At 39.0% G+C, this 15,873-nt stretch overlaps 1 protein-coding gene across 7 annotated transcripts in view; it reads left to right on the top strand.

Moving 5' to 3' along the window:
* GPATCH2 (G-patch domain containing 2) overlaps positions 1–15,873 on the top strand; it is a 198,848-nt gene that overhangs the window by 126,458 nt on the left and 56,517 nt on the right. For 6 of the 7 annotated variants that reach the window (XM_070767947.1, XM_070767948.1, XM_019976543.2 and 3 more), the window contains exon 7: positions 8,718–8,757. The exons of the other annotated variant lie outside the window; for it this stretch is intronic. In XM_070767947.1, coding sequence (XP_070624048.1) covers positions 8,718–8,757 — 40 coding nt within the window. The remainder of the gene's footprint in view (positions 1–8,717; positions 8,758–15,873) is intronic. 7 annotated transcript variants of the gene reach the window in all.

Here is a 15,873-nt window from a genome sequence, read left to right as displayed (position 1 = left end):
CTGCTATTATTTTCACTATACTACTTGTTTTGTGTGCTATGCTTAGTTGCTCAGTCGTGTCCAACTCTTTGTGACCCTCTGCCAGGCTCCTCTGTCCATGGGGATTCTCCAGGCAAGAATACTAGGGTGAGTTACCATGCCCTCCTCCTGGGGATCTTCCCAACCGAGGGATCAAACCCAGGTCTCCCACATTGCAGACAGGTTCTTTACCATCTGAGCCACCAGGGAAGCCCAGACTACTTGTTTTATATTCCATCTAATCATTGTTTCCGTGGAACATGTACTTCTGTGTTGAAAGTCCAGTTGTTAGTAATATACGATGACGTGTGTGTGTACATTCTCTCGGTAATGTCTGATTCTCTGCAACCCCACGGACTGTAGTCCAGCAGGTTCCTCTGTCCATGGAATTCTTCAGGCAAGAATTTTGGAGTGGGTTGCCATTTCCTCCTCCAGGGGATCTTCCCGACCCTGGGATCGAACCCATGTCTCCCGTGTCGCCTGCATTGCAGGCAGATTCTTCACTGCTGAGCCATCGGGGAAGCCAATGATATATGATAAGTTTCTTTTAATTAAAAATATAATGCAGACAAATGAAATATTCATTAAAATAACTATGGAGAGGTACACAAAATGTGACAAGAATCTCAGTTTGACTAAAGGAGAGAAATTAGTCTCTAATGTCTGATTAAAAATAACATGCTAACTTTTGAAATTCACATTTAATTATTGGGTTGACTTTTTGAAGATACAAGTATAAAAATCTGCAAAATAAAAATCATTTTATGACTACCTAGTTTTAAAAAATATTAAACGTATCAAACGGATTACTTTTTATTCACTCCATTTTCCTTTATATACTGACTGTAAGTGGTCCAGAATTTTTTTCTTTCCAATATTTTTCTAATTATTTATGAGATACTTGTTTTTAAATTGAGTAAATATAATTTATTAATTGATTTTTACATTGATACTTAAATTTTGCATTTATTTCATTTGAAAGTCTAGGAAATTTATGTGAGAAATTGTGTGTAAATCCAAACTTACTTTAAATGCACACAAGTAACTGCTTACAATCCTATGATAAATTCCTTTATAAAGCAGATATTCACCCTTTATTTTATCTTCTGTGTAAATATCGAGTTTGCTTAATGTAAGATTTGCCCAGATTAAAGGTTAGGGTCATTGGGAATACATTAACATACATTTACAGTTTGTAATTTAGCATCTATGTCTCTATGGTGAAGATAGCTTCAGCTTTAGATGGTGATAAATAAAACAGACTGGATCAATTCCTCTTCTGATTTGCTGTGATTCCCTTGGAATCTTGCTATGTCAAGGACATTCTTAAGTGAAACTGGCTTTTTTTTTTTTTTTTTTTTGGCCCTTGCAAGTTCATTGGAGTGAGGAATGCAAAGACCTCTAGTTCAGTATTCTGGGGACCTCCTCTCTCCAAACCAAGACCAGACTTCTCTCTGCTGCCCAGGGCTGCATAGAATACACTTTGAAGACAACATTTTGAAAATCACAGGCAGAGATAGAACCAAAAGCACCAAATTTCACGTGTCATCCTAGGTCACGTGTGACGGTCCTGCAGAACTCCCTGTCAGTGTCTTCTACACTGACACATGTGCCTTGGTCTTTTGGCATCCTCAGTTATAGTTGCTACGAGGATGTAGTTCTTACATGCTCTGTGGCTTCTTCTTAATACTCTCTCTTCTCACCTTTATTTTTATTTCCATTTCTTGACCCTATTAAAGGGTATTGAGTTAGGAGTTTGACTGACATTTCTTCTTCCCCATTCCTCTCTCTCCTCTCCTGAAGTCTCTCAGTCGTGTCCAACTCTTTGTGACCCCATGGAGTGTAGCCTACCAGGCTCCTCTCAGTCCATGGGATTTTCCAGGAGTGGGTTGCCATTTCCTTCTCCAGGGGATCTTCCCGACCTAGGGATCGAACCCAGGTCTTCCACATTGTAGGCAGACGCTTTACTGTCAGAGCTACCAGGGAAGCACTTCCTAAACACCCCTAAACATAAATAAGTTATACACTTATTCATACTTCAGAGTCTCTTCAGTAAAATACTGATGGTTCACAGGGAAGATGTTCATTGTAAATTATATACACTTCCAAAGCTAGTTCAAATTTTCGATGATAACCTATTTATACTAGTGCTATCCTATAGAACTTTTTGCAGTAATGGAAATGTTCTGTATCTGCACTGCTGATTATGGTAGCCACTAAACATGTGTGTCTAGAGCACTTGAAATGTGGCTAGTACAACTGAGGAACCTAATTTTTCATATTAACTTAAATAGCCATATATGGCTAGTATCCATATTGTTGTTGTTTAGTCACTAAATCACGTCCAACTCTTTTGCAACTGCTCCTCTGTCCATGGGATTTCCCAGGCAAGGATACTGGATTGCATTTCCTCCTCCAGGGGAGTCTTCTTGACCCAAGAATCGAACCCAAGTCTCCTGCATTGGCAAGCAGATTCTTCACCACTGAGCCACCTGGGGAGTCCCAGTATCCATATTAGAGAGCACAAATTTAGACCATGATGTGTACACAGCACACTAAGCATAAAATTATGCTGCTGAGTCAAAAAATAGAAGCTCTATATAAAAATAAAAATCTGTATTATAAACTGCTGTAGCTCTTTCCTTCTGAAAAGTACATGTTTAGAAGAGAATTTGAAGTTGTTTTTGTCCTTTTGCATAGGTGTAATATTATTTGACTTCTCACAAAATGCTATACATTTCTGCTACTTGTAGTTCAATCTTATAGGTGGGGGCAAGGGATTAAATGAGAAAGAATTAGTGTGGAACTCTGCATCTGCAGAGATTTTAGTTCAAAAAACCTTGTTCCCTAAAGATTTATTATCTACTTCTTACTTAAAAGGAAAACAAAAAACCAAACCCCCCTTCTACTCCACAGTTACCGACTGCATTGCTCTACTAAAAAGAAGGCTGTAGAGAGGGCTCCGTAGGTGATGGCTATTCCCATTATCAACGGGGTGGTGGTTGTTGTTCATTCGCTTAGTTGTGTCCAACTCTGTGACCCTGTGGACTGCAGCACGCCAGGCCCCCCTGTCTCTCAGCATGGTAGGTGAGGCTTAAATGAAGTCACGTGTACCAGGCTTAGTTCTTAGGCATCCCCCAAAGGCATCCATGTCCCAGAGGGAGAAGAGAGCCCAGAAACCACAGTTAGCCCCTCGGAATCTTGAGAACAGACAGACAGTGCAGCCCTGTCTCAGCCTGACCACCTAGGGCAGTCGATCAGCTTCACTCTTTTTGTGCCCCTTCCTCCCAGATGTGTCTTTCACTGTTAACCCCCTCGTAAGTCTCCTTGGGAATCTTGGCTCTGGTGAAATAAGCTCCTCTATAACATCTTCCTCTTTCATGCCCTTCATTTCCTCTGCTGTCTTTATATAAATCTGACTCTTTGGCTTTCAAGGACACTGTTTCCTCTATATTTCCTGTTTTGCTTATGTTTTCACTAAAAAATTAAGTAACTTTTATGTTTCATGAGGACATTAATAAAGAGCAAAAAAGGAAACAGAACAAAAGAGATAGACTTCCCCTCCCCCAAATTGTAATAACTGAAGGCAATGAAGGAGAATGGTGGTTAAGAATATAGGGTGTGCAAGGAAACCAGAATTGAAAGAGACACGTGTACCCCAAGGTTCATCGCAGCACTGTTTACAATAGCTAGGACATGCAAGCTACCTAGATGTCCATTGGCAGATGAATGGATAAGGAAGCTGTGGTTCATATACACAATGGAATATTGCTCAGCTATTAAAAAGTACACATTTGAGTCAGTTCTAATGAGGTGGATGAAACTGGAGCCTATTATACAGAGTGAAGTAAGTCAGAAAGAGAAACACCAAGATAGTCTATTAACACATATATATGGAATTTAGAAAGATGGTAATGACAGTCCTATACGCAAGGCAGCAAAAGAGACACAGATGTAAGGAACAGGCTTTTGGACTCTGTGGGAGAAGGCGAAGGTGGGGTGATTTGAGAGAATAGCATTAAGCATGTATATTACCATATGTAAAATAGATGACCAGTGCAAGTTTGACGCATGAAGCAGGGCCCTCAAAGCCGGTGCTCTGGGACAACCCAGAGAGATGGGTCGGGAGGGCAGTGGAAGGGGCGTTCAGGATGAGGGGACATGTGTGCACTCGTGGCTGATTCATGTCACTATATGGCAAAAATCATCATAATATTGTAATTATCCTCCAATTAAAATAATTAATTAAGAAAAAAAAGAATACAGGGTGTGGAATTGGACAGACTTAGTCCCAATCTTGACTCCAGCCAGCTCTGTGGCCTTGAATAGCACTACAACTCTTCCATAAGGTTGTGAGGTTTGAATGAGTTAATCTTTGTATGACCATTAGCTTGGTTCCCCGTACATATCTGACATTTATTATGCTATTTTCTTATCACAGCCTGGTCTTCTTCCAACTCTTCTCTTTTCTTATGCTCACTGTCCTCATACTGTAATAAAGATTGCATTCCAAAACGCCTCCACTTTCTGATTCGTCCTCCTTGAAGCTCCCTCTTCTTTCATATTTATTCTCTGTCCTTTATTATATCATCTCCAGTCTCCTCACTGTGTATGTGTTTTCTATGCTGCTTAACAAATTACCCCCAACTTAGTGACTCAAAGAATACCCATGTACTGGCTCACAGTTCTCTTGAGTACTGTAATCAAGACTCTATGTGCTGACAGAACAGTATACAAATAAATCAACGTAAGAGAATAGAGAACCCAGCAATAGACCCACTTTAACAGCAGTATGCTCGATTGATTCTTTAAAAAGGATAAAATCAATTCAATGGAGGAAGAAAAGCTTTTCATCAAAATTTAAACTTTTGTTCTGTAAAGCACCCTATTAATAAGATGAAAATATAAGCCATGCACTGGGAGAAAGTATTTGCAAATCACACATCTGAAAAAGGCAGAGCCCAGCTGGGTGCCCTGCTCCGTGTCTGATAAGGTTGAAGTCACAGCATGCATCAGCTATGTTGTCATTTAGAGGCTTTTTTAAAAAGGAGTCCACTTCCAAGTTCTTGAAGGTTGTTGGCAGAATGCAGTTCCCTGCGGCTGTACTACTGAAGTCCTGGTTTTCTTGCTGACGACACGTCAGCCAGTGATCTCTCTCAGTTCTTGGAGGCTCCTTTCAGGTCCTAAGAACATGGTCCTTCGACTACAAAGCCAACTATGGAGAATCTTCATGTTGAAACGCTCATATTTTGAATCTTTCACCAGGAAGAGTTCAGTCCCTTCAAAGAATCACCTGCTTAGCTTAAGCCCACCAAGAATGATCCTCCTTCCTTAAAGCCAGTTATGTCATAGTACACACCCTAATTATAGCACTGATTATCCCATCATAGGCATGGGTCCTTTCTACACTCAGAGAGCAAGCTGTACAAGGGTATGGATCACTGGGGGTCTTCTTAGAATTCTGCCTGCCATCCTGCTCCATAAACTCCTAACCTGGGATGAATCAGTCCATCTACCCACCGCCATAGCTCGTCCACTGAGCACTGCTGAATAAAATCACAAAATTATGTGATTTGTTGCTACACAGATATATATTAATAATTTTGAACAGTAGATCTTTCGTCAGTGCTTTCACATGACCTTCCACAACAACATTTCCTGTTTCTCTTGTCCCCAAAAAGTTATTCTGTGTCCTGTCACCAAGTCCCTGTAATAAGCTGCCCACATCCTCTCCCCTGCCCCGAGAACTTGACTTTGTCTTCAACTTTCCAAAGTAAGGCTATTAGTCCACAAATTTGGATGAACTTTTCCAAATCAGGTAGCCAGAGTATTGAAGCTTCAGCTTCAGCATCAGTCCTTCCAGTGAAGAAAAGCGGACTCATCCGAAAAGACCCTAATGCCGGGGAAGACTGAAGGCAAAAGAAGAAGCGGGCAGCAGAGGATGAGATGGTTAGATAGCATCACCGACTCAATGGACATGAGTGTGAGCAAACTCCAAGAGATAGTGAAGGACAAGGAAGCCTGATGTGCTGCAGTCCATGGAGTTGCAAAGGGTCAGATACGAGTTAGCTACTGAACAACAACAACAATCCAAATATACCTTCTTTGGCTCTCCTTTTTCTTAGTATTAAAGGAAAAGAGCTTTCCTCTGTCCAGGACTGATTCCAGCATCTCTGTGTTCTGATTGGAAGAAGTTTGTTTTTTTTTTCCTTCCAATAGCGTCTTTTCTTATATACTACATTTTTAAATTTTAAATTTAAATTTTTAAATACTTCTTTCTATTTCTTTCTGATCTTTCTCATACTTTGAAAGCCTAACTTCTAGATAGCGTGAATTATCCTACGCCCACTTCACTTCTTCACATCCCATTTCTTTACACCCACTTATATAACACTATAGTTCAGATTCTTTCTACAGCCCTTCCTGGAAACTTTTTTGGGAAAGATCACCAGTACATAGCAAAGATCACCAAAAACTAGCAAAGGAAGAAAAACAGGTTAACTCTCAACTTTGGGAGGGGCAAAAATAAAAATTCAGCCGCAGAAAGTGTTCATGTAGTCGTAATATCTGTACTCACTATTGACTAATCAAATGTGGTGTGTATAACTTGAAATAGAGGATTGGGAGCTATGAAAGAGCTAAATTTACAGTAAATAGAAAGTCACTTATTAATGTCTAAAATTAACCACAGCATGCCAGTATAACCATATTCTGTAGAAACACATCATTAAATACCAAAAGAAAATGCAGAGTCAGTGGTCTCTCTAAACAGAGCTTAGGGGTTCAGGATAGATGAAACAATGCTGTTTTTCAGACTTTTTTGTTGATTTGTTTCATTTAAATGCATGTATGCATTTGATTTTTTTAAACATTTTTCTTTAAAGGAAAAGGCACAGTCCAAGCAGAGGGGAAATTTTTCAGGCAAGTTTTCAGGGAACTGAACTAAATGATTAATTTCTGGTTGCTGATTAATCCACACGTCATTTACAAATACCAGTAAGTGTCGATTCCCACAACAAAAGTGGAATCTGACCTGCCAAAGGGCATCAGTGTCTATGAGCTTGAAAAATAAATGTTCAGGTAAGAGCATAGCCACATCCTATTAATGTCAAGGCTGTTTATTCCCAGGTTTTAATACCACAGAGGCCAGAGAATACATAGAAGTGTTGGAGGGAACCAGGAAATGTGCTCATTCAATGTAAACCCCTTTGTCCTTTGTACACTGAGCACCTTGGACAAATAAACATCTCAGCCTCAGTCATTCTTGCACCTGGAACATGAGCAAAACCTTGTAAGGTTTTTCTGAGGATAGAAAACAACACATACGTGTCACGTGTCTGTAGAGTGCGTGGCACATGCATGTGTTCAGTACAATGGTTCATGAAAAAATAAATAGCATTAATAATGTTGGGGGCTTCCATGGTGGTTCAGATGGTGAAGAATCTGCCTGCAATGCAGGAGACCCAGGATCAATCCCTGGGTCAGGAAGATCCCCTGGAGAAGGGATGGCAATCCACTCCAGTTGTCTTGCCTGGAGGATCCCATGGACAGAGAAGCCTGGTGGGTTACAGTCCATGGGGTCTCAAAGAGTCAGACACGACTGAGCAACTGACACACACCCACACGCAATCATAATGTTAATACCGTTCCCTATATTTGTGGGGTTTTACTGGTTTTTTTGAGCTTCCCAGGTGGCACTAGTGGTAAAGAACCTACCTACCAATGCAGGAGACTTGAGAGATGCAGGTTCAATCCCTGGGTTGGTAAGATCCCCTGTAGAAGGGCACGACAGCCCACTCCAGTATACTTTTCCTGGAGAATCCCATGGACAGGGGAACCTGGCGGGCTGCGGTCCAAAGGGTCACAGAGATTCAGGCACGACAAGCGACTTACCATATACGCGTGCACACTGGTTTATTTTCCACATTCTCTCTCTCAATTTCCTTGATGTTTAGTTAGTTTCTAAGCAGAATACTGGTCAGAGGACTGAGCACACAACTTAGGATAACTCCTGTTGAAAAGGTATCATGAGATGCATTAAAAGTCCAAGTTGCCTCCAGAACAGTATGGGATAAGTGAGGCAGGGCGAGGCATAGTGCAAGACCAGAACGCTTCAGCTGCGCCATGACTTGCGTATTTTCAGTGTTGTTGGACTTGCTGTGAACCAGAATCCAGGTGTTACAACTATGGAAGGAATGGGTTCAAGGCACCTTCAGCTGATGCTTTAGAATTCACATCAAGGGCTTTATGTGACTGTTCCTGGAGGCATAGGCAGAGGATATAATGTTCTTGTATTTTTCCTGTTTTTTTTTTTTTAAACTCCAACAATCAAAAGTTCATCATTTGTTGTAATGATGCTATAATTAAGTTGTGGTAAACGATAGCATTTGTAGATTTTCTCACCAGAATTGATTCATAAAATGAATACAGTCCCAGCAGTTTATGTTAACATAATTAAATGGAAATGTAATTCTGAGTTTGCTTATTTAATTGAAAATTACTGGGTTATGAGCACTCTTACATTTCTATCAAAATTGGTGTAAACCTAGAATTACATGAACTATCCATTCAGATGCAGCGTATGTAAGGCTCTGTTGCCAGGTGGCAAATATGTTTCTTACAGCACATGCAGACTGATCATGCGAGAGCACATGCTTTTAGTGAGTTTCCCGCTAACTGCTTTTCTCTTTCCTCTGCAGCCATTGGTTTAGCCCTGGGGCTAGGACAGAGCATGGCCAGGTAAGGAACATTCTAACCCAAAAGGAAGTTACTCAGTCTTTCAAATATTTAACTATTTCCCTTTAAGATAGTAGATCAACTTTATGAGAAAGGATAACATCCTAGCTTATTTAAAAAGGAGTTCACTGTGCTGGTGCTAATGCACTGACCAAGAGAGTGACCGTCAGTGAGCATCAGAGTTGTTTACCTCGCTTCTCCCTTCCTCAGCACACATGTCACCTCCGTGGAAAGGATCTAGAGTTCAGTTTAGAGTTTATAGGACTTCCTCATTTCCATATGTTTTTCACAAAGGCACGAAAATAGTACCTATGCTTTAAACAATTGTTTTATTATTAAACTAGATTAGCCAGCAAGAGAATATTTTTATTTTTTGAAGTTTATAAGATGATAAGAGTTTCTTACACTTTATGCTGTATTCTAGGTGAGATTTTTCTTTTTTTTTAATTTCTTGCTAGTTTCATGGCAGCACAATGATTAGATGACTTAGCAAGAACTTAACATTCATTCTGATTAACTCTACATATAAAATAAGTTGTCTGTTTTCTTTGTCTGTTGAATGTGCTGGTACTCTCTCTGCAGTGTGGTAAGCTAATTTAGGGCTTAAAATATTGGTAGGTTTTAAAGCATATATGTTTTAGGCTTTACATTCTTGCTAAGCCTTTTTTCTTTTTTCATTGTGGATTGTAAGAGTTATTTTTTGAGTGAGTCAATAATATATGCATAGAAAAGCCTCAGATTCTCAGGGATCATTTCTTCTGAGGGATATGTAAGTAGGTAGATAGAAGAGGAGATTGCACTTGGTGGTGGTAACTCGTAACATTACTATATGTATTGGTGATATCTTATTTCTTAGGTTGGTCAACAGGTTCTAGAGTTGGTTGCATATGCCATATTTCTTTTTTCGTATAAAAGGAAAGTGCCACATACTTCATTATAAACTATAATGTATTTCTTAATACACATGTACCTAATCAAAGAAAAATATGTCAGTGCAGATTTAATGATTTTTTTAATAAACTTGGCTCTTTTCCTTGAGAGTGATGTGTACTTTTAAATTTATTTCTCACATTAATAATAGAATATGTACTACTATTTCTGGACTTTCCTAGTGGCTCAGTGATAACGAATCTGCCTGCCAGTGAAGGAGATGTGGGTTCGATCCCTGGGTCAAAAAGATCCCCTGGAGAAGAAACTGGCACCCACTCCAATATTCTTGCCTGGGAAGTCCTGTGGACAGAGGGGCCTGGTGGGCTATAGTCCATCAGGTTGCAAAGAGTTGGATGCGACTTAGTGACTAAATGACAACAACCAGTATATGTTTCTAAAGTTTTGTAAGTTAACTTGACTAAGTTGCTTCTGGGGTATGTCTATTCAGAATGTAATTATTACATAATTATGTCAACTATTCAGCATTCCCAAATGGTTCATACCCTCTGTGTTTATATAAGATTCTGCTTCCAGTAGTAAGTCACCTCAGGATATAGTTTATCCCCAAATAAGATTTTTTAAATAAATAATTTTATATTCTCTGTTGTTCTCTAGTCACTGAGTCAAGTTTCCCTGTCCTTGAGTATCTCTAGGAGTTTATTCAAACTCATGGTCCATTGAGTCAGTGATGCCATCCAGCCATTTCATCCTCTGTTGCCCACTTCTACTCATGCCATCAGTCTTTCCCAGCATCAGGGTCTTTTCCAGTGAGTCAGCTCTTTGCAGCAGGTGGCCAAAATGCTGGAGCTTCAGCACCAGTACTTCCAATTAGTATTCAGGTTGATTTCTTTCAGGATTCCCTGGTTTGATCTTCTTGAGTCCAGGGGACTCTCAAGAGTCTTCTCTAGCACCACAATTGAAAGTGAAAGAAAGAATCAGTTCTTCAGCATTTAGCCTTCTTTACGGTCCAACTCTTATGTCCATATGTGACTAGGGGAAAACCCATAACTTTGACTATACAGACCTTTGTTGGTGAAGTGATGTCTCTGCTTTTTACTACACTGTTTCATGTAGGTTTATCATGGCTTTTTTTCAAGGAGCATTTCATGGTTGCAGTCACCATCTGCAGTGATTTTGGAGCCCAAGAAAATAAAATCTGTCACTATCCACTTTTTCCCCATCTATTTGTCATGAAGTGATGGGACCAGAGGCCATGATCTTTGTTTTTTGAATGTTGTTTTAAGCCAGCTTTGTCACTCTCCTCTTTTATCTTCATTAAGAGGCTCTTCAGTCCCTCTTCGCCTTCTGCCATTAGAGTAGTATCATCTTCATATCTTAGGTTGTAGGTATTTCTCCTGGCAATCTTGATTCTGGCTTGTGATTTATCCAGCCCAACATTTCACATGATGTACTCTGCATATAAATTAAACAAGCAGGGTGAAAATATACAGTATTAATATGCTCCTTTCTCAATTTTGAACCAGTCCATTGTTCCATGTCTGGTTCTAACTGTTGCTTCTTGACCTGCATACAGATTTCTCATGAGGCAGGTAAGGTGGTCTGGTATTCCCATCTCTTGAAGAATTTTCCACAGTTTGTTGTGATCCACAGAGTCCAAGGCTTTAGTGTAGTCAATGAAGTAGAAGTAGATGTTTTTCTAGAGTTCTTTTGCTTTTTCTATGATTCAGTGGATGTTGGCAATTTGATCTCTGATTCCTCTGCCTTTTCTAAATCCAGTTTGTACATCTGCAAGTTCTTGGTTCATGTACTACTGAAGCCTAGTTTGAAGGATTTTGAGCATTACCTTGCTAACATATGAAATGAGCACAGTTGTGTGGTGGTTTGAACATTCTTTGGGACTGGAGTGAAAACTGACCTTTTCCAGTCCTATGGCCATTGCTGAGTTTTCCAAATGTGCTGGTAATATTGGGTGCAGCACTTTCACAGCATCATCTTTGAAGATTTTTAAATAACTTGATTGGAATCCTATCACCTCCAGTAGCTTTGTTCATAGTAATGAGGCCCACTTGACTTCACACTCCAGGATATCTGGATCTTGGTGAGTGACCATGCCATCATGGTTATTCAGGACATTAAGACCTTTTTTGTGTACTTCTGTGTATTCTTGCCACCTGTTCTTAATATCTTCTGCTTCTGTTAGGTCTTTGCCATTTCTGTCCTTTATCGAGCCCATCTTTGCATGAAATGTTCCCTTGGTATCTCCAGTTTTCTTGAAGAGATCTCTAGTATTTCCCAATCTGTTTTCCTCTCTTTCTTTGCATTGTTCACTTAAGAAGGCTTTCTTAACTGTCCTTGGTATTCTCTGGAACCCTGCATTCATTTGAGTATATCTTTCCCTTTCTTCTTTGCCCTCCACTTCTATTCTTTTATCAACTATTTGTAAGGCCTCCTCAGACAACCACTTTGGTTTCTATTTCTGTTTCTTGGGATGGTTTTGGTCTAGAATTTGAGAAATACTAAAGTGATGTTATAAATCTGAGCTTTAGATTATAATCTAACTGCAGTAAAAACTTTTTTCTGCAGTTAACAAATAGCTAATATGATATAGACAAGAAAGTTGATGCATCATTTTAAAATTTTTTAAATATTTGAAACAGATTTTTGGATTAGCCTTTGGCTTAAGCTTTGATATACCATTTCAGATTTTAATCCTGTCTAGATAGGTTATTAGTTAAGGAATACAGTTGATTCTTGCTTGTTGTGGTAGCTGTAGTCTATGAGGTTGGTAAGAACCCTAAAGTAGCAAATATTGAAAAAACTGCTTCCAGGAAAAATACAGGGTTAGGTTCCTGAGAACCTCTGGCCACATTTTCATTAACTGATCAATACATATCCTTGTTTGATGTGTATTTCTGTTTAAAGACACCATATTTAATACATGTTATTGATTTGTTAGCATTGAACTCATGGCCAGCAGTGCTGTAACTTATGCCTGAAGGGAGCTTGTCTAATGAACATATTTTCTCTATAAGGTCCATCACAGTTCTCTTGCACTGGGGAAGACCAGACTGCAGGTCAGCCCTGTACTAGAAGGCTATTTGAAACAATGAAGGTGAACATCACAAGTAGACAGAAATGCTTTAAAAATAAATAAATAAATAAATAATGTAGCATTGAACGGACCAGGCAAAAGACACTTGTTTACAGTAAGAGAGCTGAAGCAAGAAGATAGATATCGTCTTGTCCGACCTCAGCTGAGAACATGCAGTAACGGGAATTCAGATTTCCCCCACTCTGTGCATGTCTGCCAATGACTCCAGAAGCACCAGAAGTACTGATTTGAGCATTACAAGTACATTTTAGCAAATGGGTGAATTTGTGAATACAGAATCAGTGAATAATGAGAAACAGTTGGCACATGTATGTGTGTATATAGAAGCACATACAAACTACTCATATTTTGAGGGATTTAAAATGTCTTATTTCAGCTTATAACTAGCCCAGTGAAAGTGTTCGTTGCTCAGTCGTGTCCAACTCTTTGCAACCCCATGGACTGTAGCCCAGCTCCGTCCATGTGGATTCTCCAGGCAAGAATACTGGAGTGGGTTGCCATTTCCTTCTCCAGAGAATCTTTCCAACCAAGGGTTCAAACCCACGTCTCCCACATTGCAGCAGATTCTTTACCATCTAAGCCACCAGGGAATCCCAGTGAACTATTGGCTAAATCTTAGGTCCAAGTGATAAAATGCAAGACCATGAAGAAATAAAATCCTTCAATATATTGTTGAATGAATGACTATCAGCATGCATGATCACCCCTTTTTTTCCCCATATCAACTTACCAACATAAAGAAATGATAGTGTTAACCTCACTTTTGAAATCCCACCCCTCACTGCTTTCCCCCCATCTTATGATTCCTTTTTGTTCTCTAATAAGAAGTCCCATTTCATTTACACCATGCTCACCTAACATTTCTTTTTTACACATTTAGTAAATCACTATTGTCCATCAGTCGTTACCTATCAAGTACTCTTTATTTTTACAAAAAGAGATATTTGTTTAAAAAGAAAAAAAAACATAACTTTTCCTCTAAGGTGGTTAAAATGTGGGTAGGAAAGCAGTAATTATAGTGTATTGATAAATGTTGAAGGAAACCACTGGGAGGGCGTCATAGAGACCACAGAAGCGACATGTGAAAGTTGGTTTAGAAGTGGAAGTAAGGAGACAGAAGCAGCTCTAAGCAGCCTCATTTGTGTGTGTGTATGTGTGTTTTAATGGTGAGGATTTTCGTCCTTGAATATCTAATAGTATGACATTTTGAATGAGTTTACTAGTATCTTAAGGAGCCATAGGTCATTGTTTAGAGATTATTTAGTTCTCCTCTTAAGGTGAGGACCTTGTGAAAGGCCAAGTATGGAGAGATTTGAAATTCTTTTGTAGACATTTGAGAAGGTCCCTGAAAAGTGGCTGCTAACAGAAACAGTCTTGAGCTTGAATCCTTTCTGAATATCAGGAGATTATTGCTGTGGAGCAGGAATTCTGCTCTTTGCTTCCTTCTTCCTCTTGTGTTAGGAATGTGAAACTTTTAATAATCTTTTTAAAATAATCACGAATAGCCACAGAAATCCTCAGCTCCCTTTCTGCCACAGGAGCAGCCATGATATGCGTGACACATTTCTCTTCCTTGTTTTTGTTCAGCAGTTTTTAAAATTGTGTACCTTTTGTAAGACCTCACATTGTACTAGCTTTTGTGTTTATGAATGTCTGTGTCATTCTTACATGAGTCATTTTTTAATATACATCTGCAGGTCACTAAATAAGGGACTTGTCTCTCCGCTTGGCCTAAGTCCAGCAATCTGAGAGCTGGAGGTAAGAAGCACTTCGCACCATATTCAGAAGTTCTGTTATTAACTGGAGTTGACATTGTTGAGTCAGAACCCTGAACACTGACCTCACTTGTGACACTGATAGGAGTCCAAGGAAGACAGGAAACGTTAGCAATAAGAGAAATGAAGACTCTCCCCAAACCTGATGAGCTACTCTTGCTTGTCAGAGCAGAGCTCCAGGCCTCTTGTGTCTTGGCATCAGTTCCTGATCTGATTCCCCCTCCCCACCCCAGCCCTCTGCCACCCTTTGTTTGTTTGTTTGGTCTTTGGGGCAGAGCAGACACATGTTTGTGTCTTGTGGGAATCTTTCAAAGGCAAATAACATGTTTTCTGTTCAAATAACTCTGGATTAATTTTTTCATCTTTGCCCCCTTACAAGATCTAGGTTCCCGTATTAACTTGTTAAATTCATGACCCAGAGATCTGAGCCTGTATTTTTTCCTCTGAGCTTCATTTTGTGTGATGACTTTTTAAATATAGGTGAATTTTATTAAATGATTCCAATATTTGTCCCTACAAAGCCCATCAAAGCTATACATTTGAGAAAGAAATTCTCATGTGACTCTAATAGAAGGATCTCTGACCTCAGAGTTCCATACATAGTCTAACATTTATTTTGGTCATTGTAGTTGCATTTTTCTTTAATTAAATTGTTGAATTCCTTTATTTCAGAAAAGTATGTTTGGGACTTTTTGTGTTCTTTGTTTAAACTGTTTTAACACAAATAACAGGAATAGTGGTCCCATATCTATCTTTTATCTAAAAATTAGAAAACTTAGTTAACTACTATATTAATTGAAAGCGGTGGTAGAGATTTTATCATGTCACCTCTAGCTATCTGTGTCACAAATGTTGGTTTGAATATGTTTTTTTACAAAGGCACTAGAATTAGAAATGCCAAAGTAATTAATTTTTTTATTTTATTTTCAGAAGCAATTTAGTTTTCATGGTACGAAGTGTTTCTACATTGAAACACTTTCAGATTAATGGACTTAAGATAAACTGTTGCTATTTTCTATAAGTAGTAATAATGAGATACTGTTTCAGCTACATATCAGATACTAGATTTCATTGCCTGTTTCTTTATCTCATTCATTCATTCATTCAACAAATATTTATTAAACACTAAAAATGTCCCAGACACTGTTCTGGGCTTTGGAGACACAGGCAGATTGAATAACTGAAGCAAAGTGCCAAAGGTGAGCAAGAATATGGTACACATTCCAAACTAACAAGTTTAAAATGGCTGGAATATATTATTTAGAAGTAAGGAGGTTAGGTTGGGGTAGGAAGAAGCATAATAAATTGCAAGTTTAGAAATACAATCAAATTATGTAGGGC

Source organism: Bos indicus, chromosome 16 (genome assembly GCF_029378745.1).
Source record: "Bos indicus isolate NIAB-ARS_2022 breed Sahiwal x Tharparkar chromosome 16, NIAB-ARS_B.indTharparkar_mat_pri_1.0, whole genome shotgun sequence".
Taxonomy (NCBI): domain Eukaryota; kingdom Metazoa; phylum Chordata; class Mammalia; order Artiodactyla; family Bovidae; genus Bos; species Bos indicus.
Note: the sequence above shows the minus strand (reverse complement) of the source record. Positions and strands in the feature narration are given on the sequence as shown.